The 22,133-nt window shown below is 33.7% G+C and overlaps 2 protein-coding genes across 2 annotated transcripts in view; one reads left to right on the forward strand and one right to left on the reverse strand.

Moving 5' to 3' along the window:
• Positions 1-15,455, forward strand: part of LOC149796961 (cysteine-rich hydrophobic domain-containing protein 2-like) — a 44,454-nt gene extending 28,999 nt beyond the window's left edge. Inside the window, exon 6 of the mRNA XM_089961644.1 lies at positions 488-15,455. Coding sequence (XP_089817770.1) covers positions 488-538 — 51 coding nt within the window. The 3' untranslated portion in view covers positions 539-15,455. The remainder of the gene's footprint in view (positions 1-487) is intronic.
• Positions 15,456-16,450: 995 nt separating this feature from the next.
• On the reverse strand, positions 16,451-20,293 carry LOC149796962 (uncharacterized). The gene has a single exon (XM_089961645.1). It carries the CDS (start codon positions 20,255-20,257, stop codon positions 17,861-17,863), a length of 2,397 nt encoding a protein of 798 aa, XP_089817771.1. The 5' UTR covers positions 20,258-20,293; the 3' UTR covers positions 16,451-17,860.
• Positions 20,294-22,133: the final 1,840 nt, after the last annotated feature.

Raw genomic sequence — 22,133 nt, forward strand, 5'->3', positions numbered from 1 at the left:
CTCCATGATGGAAACAGAAATATTGTGATGTGAATTCGTTGAAGAAACTTGATGATGAAATGTACTAAATGTTTGATATTTTGAGGGAGTTCAGCTTATAGGATAAATTTGGATTGTATGTTTGAAAGATTTTGCATGTTTTATTTTAATGTCTTTTTATATACATTTTACAAAATTGTAACATCTTTGAGGTTTCAGCTTTGATTTTTTTAACTACTTTAAAGTTTTGGTAGACTTTCATTTTCTTTCTGTGTGTTGTTTTTGCAATTTTTTCATATTTACATTTTTTAAGTTTTACTAAAATTTTGCACCATATAGCCAGTGTTGAGTTGATGTACCATTAAACTCTACAACTGCTGAAATGTACAATAGAATTTTTAGATGACTTGAAATTTTTGTTATTTTTGATAGATGGATAAAATTGTCTTTTTGAGCATAAATTTAAGCTTTTACGTTGACATTACTACCATCTTTTCTTTACTTGTAGGTACTTGTGATAGAATTTCTTCCAAAAGTATCTATTTTGAGACCTGACTGACAAGACGATGGAGGTTTGTTCTCATCATGCCTCACACCTGAATCAACTTACACCAAGTATCACCGTGTTTTTCACCTGAGATCATCAGTGACCATTTCAAGTTTCCAGTCATTTGTATGAAGAATGTAAGAAGTTCATTGTATCATTGCTGATATTTATGAGTGAATGTATGTTGAGTATTGGTGTTTGTGTTTGTGTGAATATGCATATGGTTAATCTCAATTATATAGGCACCTTTTGAAGGTGTCACCTTATATTCTTGGTTGAGTTTGTGATGATACTTTAATTTGTATATATTGGTTAATGATCATGATTTTGATAAATAAGTAATAACAAAGAAATTCCACTTTTATACTAATTGCCTATTTAATACCAAATTTATAGATTTGCAGTGCACACCCAGTACGTATTGATCTGCCATCATGTAATGTGCTGGAAGGTCAGGGTTAATGTTTGCTTTACTTATGATTCCATTTGAATGATGTTGATTTTGATCTGCAGGAACATTATGTGATAACAGTTTGATATTTGCAGTTTTCCACTGGTGAATTCTCAAATTTGAGATATCTGTACTTTCTAATTACCATATTATTTTTCATTAAAAACAGTTTCTTTTTTAACCTTTTCTACTTAATTACAGAATAATTATTTGTTCATTGTGAAATTTTAAAACAAATTGGATAAAAGATAGTAAAGTTGTAACAGTTGAATATGTCGATGTTATATTGTAAAATTGTCCATGGTGTCGGACCATCAGATGTTATATTGTAAAATTGTCTGAGGTGTCGGACCATCAGATATTATCATGTTATGTATTGAACAAAGCCCTGTTTCAGTGGTCAGTGGTACATTGGATTATTGAATAAAGAAACGCTTGACTAGCAGCTGGTGGTAGGTAGGTAGATCTTGAGAATTCGATGATTGGGTGTGTGTTGCACACTGGCAAAGAAAGTAGATAAATATGTGCTGGAAGCTGGTTCATCAGATGGGTTCTAGAATTGGACAAATGCAAGATGGTTATTATTTTGTATGGATTCATTTTCTTTGTAATATTGATCTCACTTATTGCTGTTGTTGCAGTTTTATAGACTATAAACTTTCATCATACATTTTAATGGAAAACTTTACTTTGCTAAGTTCTGTAAGTAAAACTTCTTGTTATGATCTTCAAGCAGGGATATAAATAATATTTCTGTATTCATCAATTTTGCCCTCTTATACAAAATAGGTGTTTTGGCAATTACTAGGTTATGTGTCCTAAGAACAGTTTATCAAGAGTTGTTTCCCTTTCATTGAAGCAAAATCAGCCCATTTGTTTGTGTGTGATATCACTATGAATATAAAGAGATAGATTATCTTCTTCATGATAGCATTCATGTTGCTGTTCATGCCAGTTGTTAATTTTATCGTTAAAGTTTTTGCCCAAAACTTGCTTAATAGCCAGAGAACAAACTTATATGTCCCCTTATTATTTTAAAACAAATTTGCATCCAGTGGTTATTCGTTTTTCTTAAGTGCTCTGACCTTGTTAAATATTTGCAATCTGTAAAAATTATGTAACTTTCTTTATAAATAGTACAGTTCAGCACTATGTATGAAATTACTTTATGTTATTATTTTTTTGTGTGCACAGAATATTTTATATGTCTATTATGTGAAAGCGATGTCCATGGTAGTGCTAGAATAAAAAAAATCTTTCAGATAAGAATCTTAATCTGCAGGCCATGATTGTGAGTTGTGGGTTCAATTCCTGCCTGCAAATCATGTTTTCTTCTTCAGATTTATTACCAATTCATAATTAGGATTACAACCGCTATCTTGCAAATCCAGCCCTCCCATGCCAAATAATAGTTTTGCTTGTTTTAGCAGTGAAAATGCTAAAAGGTCATCTGCTGTAAATGTGAAAGTCAGACTAGAATGGTTTCCCCTTGGATAGATGGCTCTGCACCAAATCTTATTGGTTATGAGTTACTAATTTTGCTCATGCTTGGAAGCATATTCTGTCTCTCAAGACCTTTCAAATACCAAACTTATTTGTTCCTTTTCATCAGTTATCACCTCATGGAAGTATTCTCAGGTTGTTTATTTACTGCATGCTTCATCTTCATTGTTGATAACATTTCACACTTTATTGTTCTAACATTATCATATGATAAGGTTGTTGGCACCGTCTTAATTACATGTCTTTTCGTCTACAGGACTTTAAACTAAACTTTATTATGAATTCTGTCAAGTACTTGATCTGTTGCTGCATTTTGTTTAGATCACTGTTAATTTTCTTGGGCATTATTCTTTATTCATACCATCACATCCATAGTAAATTCATTGTTATGCTCTCTCAATTGACATTTTTCAACACAATGGGTAGGATTAAGTATGTAGGGTTTAAGCATTTCAAATTGGCTGAAGACAATCACTTATCTTTATAAATTGAACGGGCTGCAATTCAGACCATATATGATGTGTGTTTATGAACAGTGTCACTGCCAGGCAGCTAACTCAGGTGAAAGGGAGAGGAATGAAGTGTATGATCAGCGATGTGGAAACCACCATTCTTGTTGACAATTCCTGCCATCATGAAGTTTTCTCACATCACTGGTCCTGCTGTTCCCATCATCATTGCAATCAAGCAAGAGTTTTCTGTCCTTCTCAGCTAGTATTGTTATGGTATGGTGGTCTTTCTGGACCATTAGTGGAGATACCATCAAGAGAGACAAACACCTAAAATGTCTGTTAGGATCTTTCCTGAGATAACTACTGGATACTGATCAGCTACCATCTCCAGTACAGCTAAGACCTATGCCTCCGACATCTGGGACTAGGTATAGTGATCTATTTTCTGTCTCTACCCAGTTCCTGCTTTATTGCTTGGCACCCAGTCAGTACTGACATATTAAAAAGGTCCACCTAAGCCATTCCATGACATTTCCATCACCTAATATAGGCTTTAGTTCTGATTACGGTGAGGTTTCTTGTATAGCATATATTAGTTGTAGTTCTAGGCACCACAAGTCAGTTGTCTACAGACTGTGTCTCAAGCTTTGGGGCAACCTCGACCTACACCATCCACCACTGGGGACTAGGTCTCTTTATCTACTTTGTCAGTACACTCATTGCACAGTGCTGCATCCAGAGCAACAACTACTAGATTCAGTATCAACATCATATGGTGGCCCACCAGAACCATTTTTGGACACTCCATTACTCATACAGAAGCAGACTCGGATGATCATTCCCAAGATAGCTGGTACTTGATATAGATGCATGAAATCATCTTGCCTTGAACCACATCTCCAGCTCTTAAACAGGCTTGAATTGTCCTATCTAGCACTGTTAACTTGTGCTAGAAACTGTTTTGAAACCAGGACTGGGAAGACAGGTTACAGTACATGTGGCACATTAAAAGAAGCCTTTCTGAACCTGTTAGGGGACAGAATTTCTCAGTCAAGACTAAATCCCGTGCTATATAGCTTTCTTTCTATTGTTCACCAATGTATTACAATCAAGTGACATATTTGAAGATGAAACCAATTTTTACAGTGAATTATGATTCTTTGATAATACTTACCAGACCATAATATAGACTAACTGTCCTAAACCCTCAATACAAGCAAACGTTCATGTCAAACCAGGCTTATCTAGAAATGGTTTGACGCTAGTCTGACTTATAAAGCCAATGCCTTTGTAACACTTACTTGACAAAAGAAGCCAAAAGATGTTAATGCTTTTCTTTGCTTGGGAGTGCTGGATTTTCAAATTAGTGGATATACTCCTGCTGTTTTATAAGTAGGTATGTATTATTGATGTGCATATTTTACTAAAAAATTTAGTTTCCCAGTCCCACACCAGAATATGTCAGGTTAATTATTATTGTCATTTTCCCAGGTAGCACAAATTGTTACTCTGAAAGGAAAAATTTAACTTTGTGTTTTTAGAAGGATCATGCAAGATTTTATTTATATTGGAAAATGTGTTAAACACTGAAAAACACTAGGCAAAGTAGCATTGTGTCAAACAAGATGAATTTAGACATTACCTGAGGTAAAATAGAAGTCACAAAGATTCTGTATGTGTTTTGATGCCTGAAAACAAGGTCCCACAATTATGAGAATGTTAGGAAATTGTGTCTTAGCAGGCTTCTGTGCCATTCAGTTTTTAAAAAATTCCTCAAATTAAGAATTTGCATTATCTCCCTTATGGTATTTCTGAGAATTCTAGGATTTATTAGAGGTAGATCAGTTAAACAGATAAAAATAAATCTCTAATTTTTAAATTGTACTGGAATTTTTTTTAATTTTCTGAAAAGTAAATTAAGGAATTGATTTGAAGAAATCCTGAACTTTTTCTTCATTATAAAACAAGACTGATTTCAGGAAAATGTAAGATGTTCTAACTTCTTTATTTTACTTTGTAATGCCTGCCTAATTCTCAGTGAAAAAACTCCTGATTTCAAACCAGGCAATAAGTTAAGTGTTTATAAATCTCAGTTTAAGGAAGAAATCTTTAGTTATTTATTGAGATCAAGATGTGGTTATTACATGTACATATGCTTCACATGGCGTAATACTGAAGTTGTGACCTGCAAAGTTGACAATTTCTGTTTCGTTCACTCTTGCAGAGGAGACAAAAGTAGAAAACTGTTATAAAGGCTTGAAAAACTTGATGTCTCTCATACTATAAGGATAAGAAATGAGAATTTCTTGGCTTGAGAAACTTGATGTCTCATACTATAAGGATAAGAAATGAGAATTTCTTGGCTTGAGAAGCTTAATGTCTCTTATACTATAAGGATAAGAAATGAGAATTTCTGCAGTAATCTATATGCCCTGAATTTATTTTACACTTAATTGGAAAAGAATCCCCAAAATTTACATTTCTACTTTTCAGAGAAAGTAGAAGATTGGACTAAATTTTCAAGGATCCTCTAGTAGCATCTTTAATTTGGCAGAATTCTGATGGTGTATATCATTTTGTTGCAAGAGGTTCATATTAATATTTTATTTTTTAACTCTGTTTGACACGTACCAGATGAATATATGAAATCTGGTTTGTAATCTGTCATCTATTGTTCAGAGTTCAATTCATTAGCACAAGTTTGCTACTACTCCTAAAATACTGCCATGAAACTTTTCACATACAAACATCCCATTGTCTAGTTGGACCTAAATGAAAATAGTGCTGCTTAGACATCCAACATGGCCACAACAGCAGCCATTTAAAAAATCACAGTATCACTCCTTTTCCAGAATGGATGGTCCTATCATGATGGGGTTTTCAATAAAGGACTTCTTGAAATGTCAAATTTATCTAAATGGTGCTAGTCTGATGTCCAAGATGGCCACCTGGGTAGCCATTTTTTAAAATCTTGTTATTGCTACCCCTCCTAGACTGAAGATTAATAACAATATGGGATTTTCACCAGAAGTCTTAGTAGGATGTCCAATTTATCTTAAATGAAAATGGTTCCTCCAGGACATCCATTATGTTGTGACAATGACCATCTTGAAAATCCTTTTATCATTACTTCCCCTGCACAGAAAAACACATTGATATGGGGTTTCCATCAGAAGATTTTTAATATGTTAAGCTAAGGTGACCTTTCTGGAAAATATTGTTATCGCTACTCCTTGAATGTGTGGTCATATCAACATGGGGTATTGATTCAAACATTTTTTGTATCTGCTTGGTCCTAAAATTCTAATCAGTTTTATACCCAGGGATTTAGTTTAAATTGTCAGTTAAGTGTGTGTGTGTGTGTATGTGTGTGTGTATATATATATATATATATATATATATATATATATATATATATATATATATATATGTGTGTGTGTGTGTGTGTGTGTGTGTGTCTGTGTGTGTGTGTGTTGGGTTTCATTCTCTTTACCAAGTATAGTTTGTATTACTTATAATAGTAACATTTTTAATTGTATAGTCTTACTAAAATTAGTAACAAAGAATAGATATACTGGCCTTTCATGTTGATATTAGACATTTAGCCCTCATAATATTATCTCATGGATATTTCCACAGATAGTAATACTTGAAAAAATTATAGGCAGTGATTTTTAAAGAAAATTACAATAAGTTCTTAAATGTTCCAAATATTAATACAATTCATCTCATGACATAAAAAAATAAAAAATAAAAAATAACAAAAAGTGCCATCAACCTCAATATCACTGGTGTTTTGTTCTTAATTTTGATCTTACATATGTAATACACTTACATCCTCTATGCCACCAGTATTTATAATACTTTAATAAAGTTTAGGGGTTGATTAATACTTTGATATTGAGTTAGGGACTGATTAAACTAAGTGCAAATTGCCAGATTCTTCCAGTTTGTTTTCACTACCAAATCACTAACAGAGGTTGAAATTTTGTCCATTTTTGTTGTGAATTTGTAGATCAGAAACATCCAGTCACAATATCAGCTTTGTAAAATATGTTTCCATTTTCTGTGTTTGTCTCTTGTTTGTATGACATGACTGTGTGCATGCAGAAATCTTTGACATAAACAAAGGTAATTTTTGTGTGCAAAAGTTTGATAACTGCAATGCTGTTTTTTCTCACAGCTACAAAAAGCAAGATTTAATGTCACATTCGGAGAAGACTTAATAAAACATTTCCATATCTTATTAAGATTTCTGTTATAATTCAGTTTGATGTCTTTAATAAAGGTACTTGTGTCGACATGTAGTTAGTAGAACATACAATTTATTAGAGCTATTGATACATTTTTGGAGAATTTTGCTACAACTTGAATATGATTAAAAATGTTTTTATTTAATTATATGGTGAGATGGGCCGGCCACAAGACTTGACTATCCAGTCACTCTGTGACAAACTTTACCAAACCTAAGTAATCTCATATCAAATTCAGCAGTAATATCCAGTTGAAACTGGTCTTCTGTATCTGATAAACCTGGTGAATAAAATATATTGGCATGGGGTGCACCAACCTTTAAATAACTTGAAAATATTCTACTTTTTGAGAAAAAAACACAACTTCATTACTCCATTCAAGCACAAGTTTTCACTTGAGGTTTTGCTTTCTGATTTGTACAGAGTGAATAGCCCTTTTTTAGAAGTTTTTTGACATATTGATTTAATTTACTGTATAGCTATTTTCTTTCTCAATGTATTATCTTTCTTTAACTGCATGTGATGCATTTATACCATATTTTGTATGGTATGTGAATCTAGTTTTATTTTTCAATTCATATATCTGAGACAGCAGTAACGATTTCTTGAAATGTTGAAAGTCAGTGTGGATTTGGTTGGAGTTATTTGACACATTCTATACATCACAGTATACCATACATGGTTTACTGTTGTATTTGTATTGCAGGCCAAACACAAATCTAAAACCACTGCTTGTCACCATATCAGCTTTCTTACTCTGGTAATCTCAGCAATATATAATAACAGTTTGTAAAGAAATAGAATTCTAGAAAAGATGATGATGATGATATTTCATGAAAGTTCATTGCAGAGTATTTTAGAGTATTTGTATTTAGCTGTATCAAATTTATGTGTGGTGGATTACCGTGTGCAGCAAATTTACATTTGATTGATTACTGTATGTCTCAAATTAATATTTGATTATTGTGTGTATCAAATTTACCTTTGCTGGAATACAGTGTGTGATAAATTTATATTTGATAGATTACTGAGTGTATCAGAGTTACATTTGATTGATTATGTGTAGCTAATTTACATTTGATTGGTTACTGTGTGTATCATATTTACATTTGATGGATTACTGCATGTATCAAATTTACATTTGATTACTGTGTGTATCAAATTTACATTCGATTACTGTGTGTATCAAATTTACATTCGATTACTGTGTGTATCAAATTCTGATGGAGTACAACATGTATCAAATTTACATTTGATCGATTACTGTGTGTATCAAAGTTACATTTGTTTACTATGTGTATCAAATTTACATTTGATTACTGTGTGTATCAAATTTACATTTGATTACTGTGTGTATCAAATTTACATTCGATTACTGTGTGTATCAAATTCTGATGGAGTACAACATGTATCAAATTTACATTTGATCGATTACTGTGTGTATCAAAGTTACATTTGTTTACTATGTGTATCAAATTCACATTTGATGGAGTACAACATGTATCAAATTTACATTTGATCGATTACTGTGTGTATCAATGTTACATTTGTTTACTATGTGTATCAAATTTACATTTGATGGAGTACAACATGTATCAAATTTACATTTGATGGATTACTGTGTGTATCAAATTCTGATGGAGTACAACATGTATCAAATTTACATTTGATGGATTACTGTGTGTATCAATGTTACATTTGTTTACTGTATCAAATTCACATTTGATTACTGTGTGTATCAAATTCTGATGGAGTACAACATGTATCAAATTTACATTTGATGGATTACTGTGTGTATCAAAGTTACATTTGTTTACTATGTGTATCAAATTCACATTTGATTACTGTGTGTATCAAATTTACATTTGATGGAGTACAACATGTATCAAATTTACATTTGATGGATTACTGTGTGTATCAAAGTTACATTTGTTACTGTGTGTATCAAATTCACATTTGATTATTGTGTGTATCAAATTCACATTTGACGGAGTATTATGTGTATTAAATTTACATTTGACAGATTACTGTGTATGTAATATGAAGATGTGTAGGAAAGTGTGTTGATGAATTTTGTCTAGTTTGTGGAGTGTAAATTGACATGTTTGAAGTGGTCATGACTTAATGGTAATATTTCCCACATTATTGTTTTGCTACATTAGTAATCACAGTGGCCATGATAAATATCAATTCATATATATAAGTTTTCTTCAGAAAGAATCTGTTGTTTGTTTACCTTTACTGTCATGACTTTAAAAAAATTGTACCCGTGGGTCTTGGAATAACTTCCTTTGTAGTAAAGTTAGAATTATTAAATTGTTTTTGTTCATTTTATGATTTATAGCAACACACGCCAGATTTAAATTATATTGAGAAACACTTATATTTTGTTGTTGAAAATTTGGAATTATATATACAAGTTTTGTGGTCAGATAGTGTCATAACTGCAGTGTCTGAAATAACGGATGCCAAATTTTGCATGCAAAGATATGTAGCTGAAAATTTTGGTTTTTTTAAAAGAGTTTTTGTTGTCATCCACACAGTGCTGATGCTATGCAGTATGATAATAATTAAGAACGTCTTTACAATGTTATTTTTTTGTCAGATAACTAAGCCAATACATTACTGTGGATGCCAGTATTTATTGATTTCATGATATCTTCTTGACATGAAGTGAAAAACCCGTCAAACAACGATTGTTCGTTACAAATAATAGAACCTATTTTCCGGAAATTAAGCACTGGCAGAAAAGTAATTTTTTTGCAGAACTGCTGCAGTTATATACCCACAGAATAATGAGTTCACATTATTAGAGTCAGATTTATTTTGCAGAGACGGTTGTTTGTTGCATAACCAGAAGTCCCCATTGTGGATATTTTGCTATACTCCATGGGGAGGCAGCATTAAGAGCACAAATGAAAATTGAACCCCAACTCAAATTCAAAAATGTAAACCTGTGATAAGTTACAAGTGTACATAGAATCAAGGTAAAATTATCAAATTCCAGAATTATTGTTTGCTGTACATGTTTGCGCTATTGTATTTCATATTTTTAAGGTACTTCTGATTTCTGCTAAGGTTTATGTTTATAGTGCTTCAGTAAAATTTGACATGAAAATTTGTACATGTTATTACCCTTTTTTGCATGGCCATAAAATCAATCTGAAAAGTAAACCTTTACAAATTCAATCATCTATATTTACTGCAACATTGTAAAATTTTGCTGCAGTAAAAGAATCCTTTATATCAATGTTGTCAAAAGAGTAATTCATATGGTTGTCAAAAGAGTAATTCATATGGTTTTTATTGTTTTCGCTCCAGTGTTTTGAGTTCAGATTGATTATAATAATATTTCATTCATTCATATGCCTTATATTTCAGGGCCTGAAAATTCAATATACGTTTATTAAAAATGTAGAAATTTATTAAAGTATAGATTGCAAGAGTATTTCTATTAAAATTGGTACATTACGTACTGTTTCTTTTTCAGTTTAATCATTTGCATATAATAAATTAAGGAATTTATTAGGTATTTTGAATTGTATTAGAAAAGAGAGGTTGTGGTGGTTGCTTTGACTTTTGATGTGTGATATGGCCAATAAAACATGTTCCTGGAGAAGTATGATGTTGGTTGGTTAGGTGAAGTTAGACGTTACTTTTAGCACATTATTATTATCATGCAGTGGAAATGAGAGTAAGTAGCATTTACAAGGATGAAATGAGGCAGTTGACCCTGGATGGCTTTTGTGTGACTCTTAGATTATAATTCAGACATGTTAACAACTGCCACAGTTGGTATGTTTACCATAATGCCTTGTTTTACTAGAAAGCATGAATTAAAGATGCATGTGAATTAAACAATCCAGTTGAGCTTTGATAACTTTGAAGTGCTGTGAGTGTTTCAGACTATTCAGGTTAATATGTATCCTCTCCAGAAAGGGGAGACAAATTGGCTTTGTGCAGTTTGTCTTTCTATCTGTCCATCCATATGTCACACTTGTAAACAAGCTTTTGTATCTTAGAAACTGTTGTGCCAAGCCAAACCAAATTTCATACTTTGATACTTTGAGTGGAACACAAGACCTGATTAGGATATGGTGTCTGTGACCTTATTTTCAAGATTGCATGGCAGTAGTTTGTGTTAAAGATCATATACGAAGAATAATCTTCTCTTAGCAAACTTTTCATGCCTTTGGTTGAACAATGTGTAACTAAAAATCTGCTTCTCGTTGAAGTGTACTAAATGAATTCCTAATATGTAGTGCTAAAATTCATGAAGATTTAGGTTGTGCAAATCTATCCACTGCATCACCTCCATCAGCTTACACTTCATTTTGTGTTGTTTGTGACGTAATTATAGGATGATTTGGTTAGTTTTAAAGAAATTTAAGCATTGTACCTGGCTGTATCATGCCCCCAAAAAAGAGAGCAAAATGCATTGTCCAAGGACATGCATCCAAATCAGCCCAGGCTGGGTGGGTACTGAAACAGCAATCCTTGGATTATGAGTCTTACACTCTAGAATATAACAAATATCCTATTGCTGTAGAAGTGTATTGATGGAAAGGTCTCTAAAAATGAAAATAAGGGGTTTTATGGTCATTGCTTGTGATTAAAAAAAAATTAAAAGGGGCAATTGCATACTTTTTTGGAAAATGTATTGAGGAAGAAAGCATTGATTCAAAAAGTGTGTTCAGTTTAGATTTAACATTATGAGCTTTGCAAGTACTGTTCATTCTAATTGTTATTACAATTCTATTTAAAGTGATCATATCATAACTAGTTCTTGGATATTTACACAGATTTAGGCAGAACTTCAGGGTCATTTTGAGATAATATCAGAAAAATGGAGAGAGAACATTGAGAAATAAGCAGCCCTTTTCTAAGGTTACAGGAATTACAACTTTATTGCTTTCCCCAAACATTTGCTTTACTTACTAGCTTAGAAGAAATAAACATAGCAAACAACAAATTAAATGTGGTGAAAGATTAGGGGATAAGAGGTAACATTTAAGGGGACATTTCCTTTATTTACCATCTTGCTTAATTTCAGTATATTGTTAAACGTTATTGGCGATAATTTGCCAAGTAATAGGTATTATTGTTGATTTGTGTACTTTTTTCTGTGTTACTTGCATGATATAAAGGCTTGTAAATATATGTAAATCCTTAAAAGTCCAAATTGACTGGAGAGAGTGGTATGCATTTCAGGGAGCCACAGCACTTCAGTTGGTAGGGCATCTGACTAATTATCTATTGATTACAGGTTCATTACCAACCAAGACCAACCCAGGTTGACAACCTTCATGTATCTTTGAGAAAGGCATTTAGCTTCCATTTTCTTGGCATCATGTTGCAAATAATGTGCATAAAATGCCATTAAAAGCTGTCAACAAGGCATCATTTAAAGTTTATTTTAAAAACAAATTTGTTGCTATAAATTTTTGTAACCTGCATAACATTAGTCATTTCAGTTTCTTCAGTTTCCACAGTTATCAATGTTTGTATCTTCACAGCAGTTTCCACAGGATGACTTCTGTATATCTACTTTTTACAGGATCACAGATTATCTCCACTTTAGGTTGCACAGGATCACTGCAAGATTTCCACTTAACTTTCCACAGGATCACTACAGTATCTCCACTTAAGCAAGTAATGTGTTCTGATGATAAACATTTCTTGCTCACTTATCAGGGAGAGATAACTCCTACTCCAGCATCAGTGAGGTTAACACTTTGAAATGACAGTTTGTAAATTATGCAATAGTACTTTGTAAGAAATTGGTGTTTTTTCAGGTATGGTAGTTAAATAATATTTGTCAAAAGAAACCTAACTTGACCTTTAAGTGATGGACTGTCATATTGGGGTGGGGGTGGGGACATGTGTTCCTACTTTCAAAAATTAATCCCTGCTAGTTGATATTTGATTTGTCAGTTTTCCTAAATTGGATATAAGTATGAAAATCTTGGTGCTGTGTTTCAATTTGTTCTTATGGTGTCATGAAATGAGTCACAAGGGACAAGAACAAATGTTTGTAAAGTCAACTAATTGGAGGGAAAAGAATTGTAGTAGACAGGGTTCTATCTTAACTGTTTTCATGGATATTTTAGAGCTTGACTTAGTGTAATTATCTGTTAAACCATCAATACTCAATTGGAAATACCCAGAGTTCTTGCTAAAGCTGAATAGGATTTAATTTTGCCAGTGTTTGGAGATATTAGTTGAAATGCTATAAATTGAATGCCTTGAATGTATACATATCAAGTAAATGTATTCAAGTCTGTTATCAGGGTTTCTTTTTTAACTCGTAGGTGGAGCCGAACTCTCAGAAATGTGTGAAAATCATGATTGGACGCCCTACTTTTTCATTAGTGCTGTGTAAATAGCAATGATACTTTTCATGGAAGTTACAATGCAGAATTACCCCAAAAATGGTTCTCTGAACCCATTATGAGACACTGTTGCAGTGAGTTGTCTTAATAACTGGTTTTAATCGATTTGGGATTTCATTGCTTATGAGACATGATACAAGTCCAGTGAGAGGAAAATGATGGCAGTCTGCCTTAGAAAATTAGTTGGAGCCTGTGTGAGAGAAGAGTGATAGGAGTCCATTTGACGGAGAACAATACTGATACTTGGCATCTGGGTAATCAGTATTCTACAGTTCCCAACAGTAAGTCCATTTGAGAAACCACCAACATGGGGCACTGTGTATATAAAGCTCAAATAATTTTCATAGCATAAAGTTGGTAAAGATTTCACCATTGTGGATTTCATGCCTTGGGCATACTTTTGTTTGGCATTAAACCAATCTTATTATACTATCAATCATTTGCTGATAATAAGCAATAATGTGTTCATAATCGTAATATGTTGGAATCATAATTTTGTTTATTATTCAGTATATTTGTGACACGGTTTTTGTAGTTGGCTCATTGTCGGTATCTACTCAGCATGACTTCCCATATTGGTCACCTCTTTTTAACAGACCATTCGTATTCAGCTTTTATTAGAAATTGTCATGGTTTTTTGTGCTCATGAAGACAGATTTTTAAATTTTAAATCACAAAAAATATGGGCACTATAACCCAGATAAGGGTATTTCACAAAGACAATGTTTCATGTTAAAAGTTCAGATTGTTTCATGCTCCCTCTGCCATAATGTCACAAAGATAATTTCCCTTGAGATTAATACAGCAGTTTTGAAGGACAAATCATGTAGTGAAACGTTTTATCATAGCTTCTTGCAAGACAATGCAATATAAATTTGTAACAGTGCTACTGTTGGTACATTTGTAAGAGTAACACTGTGGATAAATTTGTAACAGTGTTACTATAGATACATTTGTAACAGTGTTACTGTAGATAAATCTGTAGCAGTAACACTATAGATACATTTGTAACTGTGTTACTGTGGGTAAATTTGTAACAGTGTTACTGTAGATAAATCTGTAGCAGTAACATTATAGATAAATTTGTAACAGTGTTACTGTGGGTAAATTTGTAACAGTGTTACTTTAGATAAATCTGTAGCAGTAATGCTATAGATAAATTTGTAACAGTTTTACAGTTACATGATTCAGCTTGCATGGATTAATTTTATATATGGATGATGGGTCATATTTCCACATTTATGCTTTTCCATTTTTAACATCGTTTTATATTTATGTATAGAAAATTAATATACTGGTAACCACATTAATAGAAAAACGATCCAAGGGCAAAGCGCAGTATTGGAAATTTGGTCTAAATAAATGGTTTAAAATTTATATTTTCTGGTTGATGTGTTTTTGAATGAAAATAAAGTAGTTTCCAAGTGATGTGTTGTTAAATGTATGTAAATTTGTTTGTAAATTCAAAATAGTTTCATAGGGACGTTTATGTCAAATGATTTAAAGAGCTTTGATTCCACATCTTTGCTTTAAGTATGTATGTTTTCAAGTGCAAAACAATATTGTCTTTGCAGATATGTATGTTGGTTTAGAAATATGTACTTACAGGCATAAGTGAAGGGGTCATTGCATTTCCCAGGGTGGGGAAGACATTTAGCCCTACAATTTGAAATATATGTTTTTATTTTAATAGTTTGCGCTTATTGTTTTCCTAAAATAGTTGAATATTGAATGGATTGTATAATGTTTTCATATTTGTTATAATGCACAAAAAGGTAATACAAGGTATTCATTACATTTTCATTGTGAACTGTTTGGTTCACTGTGTCCCAGTCAGATAATGAATAAAGTTTAACTTATTTTATGGATCACATTCCACATTGTGTCTGCATTTTCTTTATGTGTTTGTAATTAAGGTTGTTTTTTATATATAAAAAATTCTTATGTTGTATTCAAAATAATGAAAAGTTAAAAATGCTTTCATATCTTTCACATATCTGACTGTCTCTATATGTATTTTTCTGTCTCGGAGAAATCTTTCTCAGCTATCAGTCCATTATTTCTGTTTACTTAAGAGTCGTGGTTGAATGGTTCAGTTTTGTATGAATACAAATAATGGATCATAACAATGGTTTTTGAAGCAACTATTGGCTTGTACTTGTAAGAGTCTACAGTTTGTAAATAAATTAGCAAATATTTACTCATGGTCTTCAGAGAACCAATCAAGTTATTCAGCTCTTTTTCTCTCTCTCTCACAGAGTGACCTGCTTTTTTACTGACACATGTTTTATGGCACTCCAGTATTTCTGATGTCACACATTACATTTTAGACAAGAAGTGTACAGTGACATTGTTACTCCAGAAAGCATGGAAAATATCCATTGTTTTTATACATGGATTTGCTTCATTCCAGTTGGATGATCTCATTGAAGTTAGGGAGCCTTCCTTCTGACACCGATATATTCGTTTTATGAACCAAATTTGAAAACGTGAAAGGAAAGGTTTAGAAATCAGACAGTTCGTTTGTGATTGATAAGAGAGAGAGAGAGAGAGAGAGAGAGAGAGACTAGTACCAGGAAATGTCCCCCTAATCATCATATATTGGAATCGAAATTTTGCAAAAATTAGAATGACGATTTATTGATTTTGAAGCCATGATAATGCAGTGGTTACTTTACTCGTCTTTATAAGGTCTTGGTTTGCCATCGTTTTCTTCTTATTGATGATGGTTACTTATTCGTGATTAGTGTTTATTTAATTGACTTTGTACTTAGTTCCAGTATGCATTGATCGAAATTATATTCCGCATCTTTTGGTAATTTTTTAAGGGATGAAATCAAAGTGGTATAAAAAAAGTTTATGGCAAAACAATCTCGAGAAACCAAACAAAATAATATAATCTTTCCAAATATTAAATACTGGCTATATATGCATTTTACACTTAAAACAGACTTCATAGTTTTAGAATACAAATTCAGGATAGAAATTCAGTATGACTGTTGCAGTATAGCATTTTGAATAACAAATCCTAGAATGGTTTTGCAGTAAAAATGACCAGTAAAACTTCTTGAAAACGAAAGACCTTTTTTAAAAAACATTAGACTATTCTGTATTAAAAAATATTGGGGCTGTCATCTTCCCCATCACTTATTTCTCAGATTTATGTTATTAATGCCGCGAAACATAACATTAAGCTGAGAATAAAATGAATCTTTTACACGGTAGGATCCCCAAACATTTTAGAAGTACATGGCGTGAACAATGTGATGGTAGAGATTGCACAAAGACCTCACGATAGTGCATGGTTTTATTGTTTTTTTTATTTTATTATTTCATCTTCACCAATCCTATATCAGTTCGGTTAATCGTCGTAGGCTCAAACCCCTCAGCTCTATAAAGATACAGTAAAACCTTCTCAAGATCAAAACCTCAGTGGACCCAAATTCCCTTGAAACCGAAGCATGTTTCTGGCCCCAGTATTTATACTTTAATAATTGGATTGATGGTTTTTTTGCTTTTTTTTCAAAAACAAATTTGTTTGTGAGAGGACATTTGTGTGTACAGAACCTAAGTAAATCAAAACCCTTCAAAACTTAAACATTTAATTGGTCCCGAGGAATTTCGATCTTAAGACGCTTCATTGTTCAACACAACTGCCGTAATACCAGTATTGAACGTGCTTAAATCTGCCTTGTGTTGCCCAGTAGAAGAGTACTCCTTTTTCCAAAAATAAAATGTTTCTTTAATAATAATAATACTAATAATGAGGACTTTGTATAGCTCCTAATCTTTAGAAGCTCTAAGCGCTTTACAACATTAGACAACACCTATAAGATAAAAAACATATAATGATATGATTACAAAAACAAACACCATGAAATTAGAAAACAAAAAACATGCTGAGAATATTTAAGGTAGGAAACATTATTATTTCTTTAAGTATGTTCTTGCATAATGTAGTCATAGTGTGCGCATACACTGCGTGTAATTGCTAGTTTCGCATTAAAGACGTCTGATTGTTACTGAATATCACAGTCCATTGGATGTTGCTCGAATACTGACATGTAGTCATTACATTTTTAAATTCATACTTTTACGGCAAATTAAAGCCCATATTGTTTATATATAACAAAGCTCGATACACCAACACCGTGTACTCGCTTAAAAAAATTATTTATGCACACATTAACATCGTATTCAATCACAACGCTTGGAAGCGATATTGTAGGATATAAATATGTGTATATGAATATGTTTTCCAGAGAAAGAACAAAGTCAAGAATCTATACCATCCGATACATCTGTACAAAATTTTGTCTGGTAGAAGCCGTTTCTGTTAGAAGAAACCTGTCTCCGTACATTTCAAATCCTATGGCCAGGGGTTGGGTGAGATATTCCACAAGAACTTTATTCAGCGAGCCATCCTTTTGAAGTTGATGAACGTTGGCCGAGCGGTACCCAGTGATGTAGATGTTGCCTTCATGGTCCACTGCTAATGCCCCAGCCGAGCGCAGAGATTCAGTACTGTAGGTAAACTGCACGTCAAAGTCCGTACCTTCCATCTCCTCGCTCATCACACTGTCCATCTCCATGTCGAAAGAAGTCTTCAGACCATCATTGTCCTCAGTTTTGATGGACTCTGTCATGGATATATTCCTATTTTCCTTGATTGGAGTGAGTCTCAAAGAATCTTGAGAGTCAGACTCTTTCAGAGTCTTTCCAAGTTCGCTTTTTCTCTGACCAGGTCTTGCGAACTCGCTGAGTTTTAGGTCAGTAATTGCGGACTCTGAAACAGGTCTTTTTTCGCTGCCACCGTAATCGCTCTTATTCTGTGCGCCAGTGTATGATCTGTTACCGTCTCCGATTCCACCTCCAAGCACAGTACTGGATCGTTGTCTAGGTTTCATGCCTGGAGTCTGGTCCTCGGTCTGTTTAGGGCCCTTCTTTGCAACAAGGGCCATAAGGACATCCTTGCTTCTGTCTGTAACGTATATTACCTCTCCGCTAGTGTTTGTCACCACGTAGTTTGTCTTGGCGAATAGTCTATTGCCGTAACTGTCTTCTTCTGCTACATCCAGTGTCCTTCCAGCGATGTTGAGAAACTTTAAGCTTCCCCTATCAGGCCGTATACAGCTGACAATGATTTTATTATTGGCATATGCTATTCCCCAGCATTCCTCTGGCAACTTGAATGTATCATGGCGTTTCAGTTTCTTTCCCGCATAAAATATTTCTATTTTTCTTTCTTTTGGAAGGGTAACAGCAATTCGGTTTTCGCCGATCTCTGCGAAATCTCTGGGCCAGGTTGTAAAACTATGTTCACAGATTAGGTTTCCGTTGTTTGTGAACAGTTTGATTTTCTGGTTGTTCTGGTCTGTAACAAGAATCCTCTTGTCTGCCAGAAAGGCAGCAGCAGAAAGACAACAATTTCTGGTATCAGACTGAGTTTTGGCATTAAACTCGAAGAACTTCTCTGCTTTCCTTTCACATAGTGGTTTAGACCCAGGAGAGGATGGAATGGAGGGAGGGCGATGGTGGGAATGAACTTTTCCCATGGAATCCACGGCAACGAGAGTTTGGAGAAGTGCTTCAAATGACGAATCAATTTCAAAACTGTACTCTACCTGCTCAAAGATGTCAGTCTGCGCCTTCATCAATGTTTTCTCGTAAGTCTCTGCTTTATCAATGACCTGTTGGACCGTTATGAACAACTGGGCATTAGAACAATGTCTGTTGGTCATTTTTAGAACATTCTTTGTGTTTTCGATAGCATTTTGAAGATTATTGCATGTATCTATGTCGTCTTTCAACTTGCCATGTTCCTTTACATGTAATGCTGTAAATTCCTCCGTGATCGTAGTTTCAAGTTTATCCAGCAGAATGTTTATATTGTCCTTGTAATTGGAAAAGTTTTCCAATATCTCGGTTTTCTGGTTTTTCAAAAATTCAATATTTTTTTCTCTGTTTTTTTTCACAGCCTCCAAATGGTTATTGTAAATATCCAACTTTTTTATTAACTCGTCGTTGATTAACGTTTCTTCAATTTCCTTGGCCAGTTTTTCAATGGATGCAACTCTCTCACATCTTCTATGTTCAGTGGCTACACACATTACACAGCACAATTGATTGTGATCGCCGCAGAATAGCTCAATATCTTTTCCAATATGATCTGGGCATGGTTGTGGGACAGACAGTATCCGTCTCGGGTTACTTCGGATGTTCAAGAGCTCTTCTATCTTATGCTTTTTGGAGACTTTCAGAAGCCTGTGGTATTTCAAGCAGTCATCGCAAAGGGCTTCTACACAGTCTCGGCACCAGAACGTGGCGACGACCGTTTGTCCGCCCTCGTTGCATGGGCCGCACACTTTGTCGTCGACTTGAAGTGATATTGATTCCAAAAGAGCCATCATCATCTTGTTGTCTGGCAGAAGCTCGGTCCATTTATCGAGAGGTAGTTCTGGTTTGGGGATACTGGTGGAAGTTTTGCATTGTGGGCATGGAAAGGACCTGCGATGGCCAACCTGATCCTCGTCGGCATGCTTGATTATATGCTGTGAGAGACAGTTCTCGCAAAACGTGTGCAAGCAGGGTAGTATTTTTGGTCGCATGAATCGCCGACTACAGATGGAACAAACAATAAATTTCTCGTCGAAGGTTCGCTTATCTTTGGACGTTTCCATGATTGTGGAAATCTATCAGAAAGAAAGCTCACACTACTCAAGAGAGATAAGGCTTTGACTTGAGTGTATGTTATGTCTGCCAAATATATAAATATCGATCTGCGAGACGGTTAACATATCATTTGACAAAAGGATTGAAAAGAAAGTCACTACACGATTTGCCGAAGAATACGTTTAAATAATATTGTCGAGATCTCGTATTGCATGCTGACATTGCGTGTTTAATTTCTTATAACAGAAAGGGAAGTTGGGGAAGTTAAGATGTCAGAATATGATTTTGCTGAGGTGAGTTGTTTATTTTTTATTATCAACATCGTATTACAGGATTGTTTCTGATGCAATAACTAACCGAGACAACCCATTCGAGTCGATGCTCTGCAGCCTATTGTTTCTTTCTGTGTTTGTCGGATATATCGGTATATTAGCTTCCATCTTAATTTTATTTTCGTAAATGCTATATACAGTGTGAACATTCTCATATTGAAGCAGCCTAATTATTTAATACGAACTGCATAGGTCAGATGTGACAGTATGTATATATTCATATGGCAGTCATGGATCCATACCAGTCATGGCTAGTGGACTTCAGACTTATGATGGAAGAGTTCGTTGCATGATTAATTGGTATTACACTGCACGTGTGTGTGTGTGTGTTTTGGATTTTTAACGTAGTCTTTAACAATTTTTCAGTCATATCGCTACGATGTCTGCAGTGTGGCAGTATATAGTTTTGTCTAGCACTGGGGCATCATGCCACAGACATGTAGCATGATGTCCCACCCAGTGTCATTATCCTAAAACCAGGCCGACCAGTCCTAACACTAACCTCTTAATGCTGAACGCCAAGCGAGGCAGCTGTTAGTATCATTTTTATGTCTTTGGTATGACTCGGCCGAGGCACGAACCCGCGACCTCCGCATTCGAGGCGGACGTTCTAACCACTTGGCCACAGGAGCTGTCTACACAACACATCACCACATGATAAGCTGTCTTGTGCCAATGCAACTGAATTAAAGTGCATTTCTCCGTGAAACACGTGGACTACCGACCTGGCTTGGTCTGGACAGGACTTGAACCCGTATCCTTATGGTGACGAGTCTGATGCATCTACCACTGATGATTTAATTAAATAAGACAATTTTTGTTTTAAAAAAGTCCAGTAGGTGTGACTCAAACTCCCCTCAACAAAAACCTTTATTTCAGTTTTATAAATTAACCTGTTTTCAAAGCATGCTATATTAATAACTGCTGGAAAATGAATCTAGAAAGGTCAAATTGTAAATGTTGATGTTCGTGCCCAACGTACTTAATATATTGCAGTTGGTCCAGGAACATGCACATTTTATTTATCCTGAATCAGTATTGTTTACCATGAGAAATTTATCATCAGTCAGTATTGATTACAAGGAGAAATTTATCCTGAATCAGTACTGATTACCATACAAAATTTATTTTGAATCAGCATTGATCACAATGAGACACTGATCATAAATCAATATTGATTACAGTGAGAAATTTATCATGAGGCAGTATTGATTACAATGAAAAATTTATATTGAATCAGTATTGATTACAAAGAGAAATTTATTATAAATCAATATTGATTACAATGGGAAATTTATAATGAATCAATATTGATTACAATGAGAAATTTATAATGAATCAATATTGATTACAATGAGAAATTTATAAAGAATCAATATTGATTACAATGAGAAATTTATCATCAGTCAATACTGATTATAGTGATTAATTTATCCTTGATCAGCATTGATCACAATGAGAAATTTATTATGATTCAATAATAACTATAGTGAATAATTTATCATGAACAACATTAATCACAATGCAAAATTTATAATGAGTCAACATTGAT

This window comes from Sinohyriopsis cumingii, chromosome 6, assembly GCF_028554795.1.
Source record: "Sinohyriopsis cumingii isolate HCF-2022 chromosome 6, ASM2855479v2, whole genome shotgun sequence".
NCBI lineage: Eukaryota > Metazoa > Mollusca > Bivalvia > Unionida > Unionidae > Sinohyriopsis > Sinohyriopsis cumingii.

Coding starts and splice junctions, on each gene's coding strand:
- LOC149796962 (XM_089961645.1), bottom strand. CDS start 20,257: ATGGAAACGTCCAAAGATAAGCGAACCTTCGACGAGAAATTTATTGTT.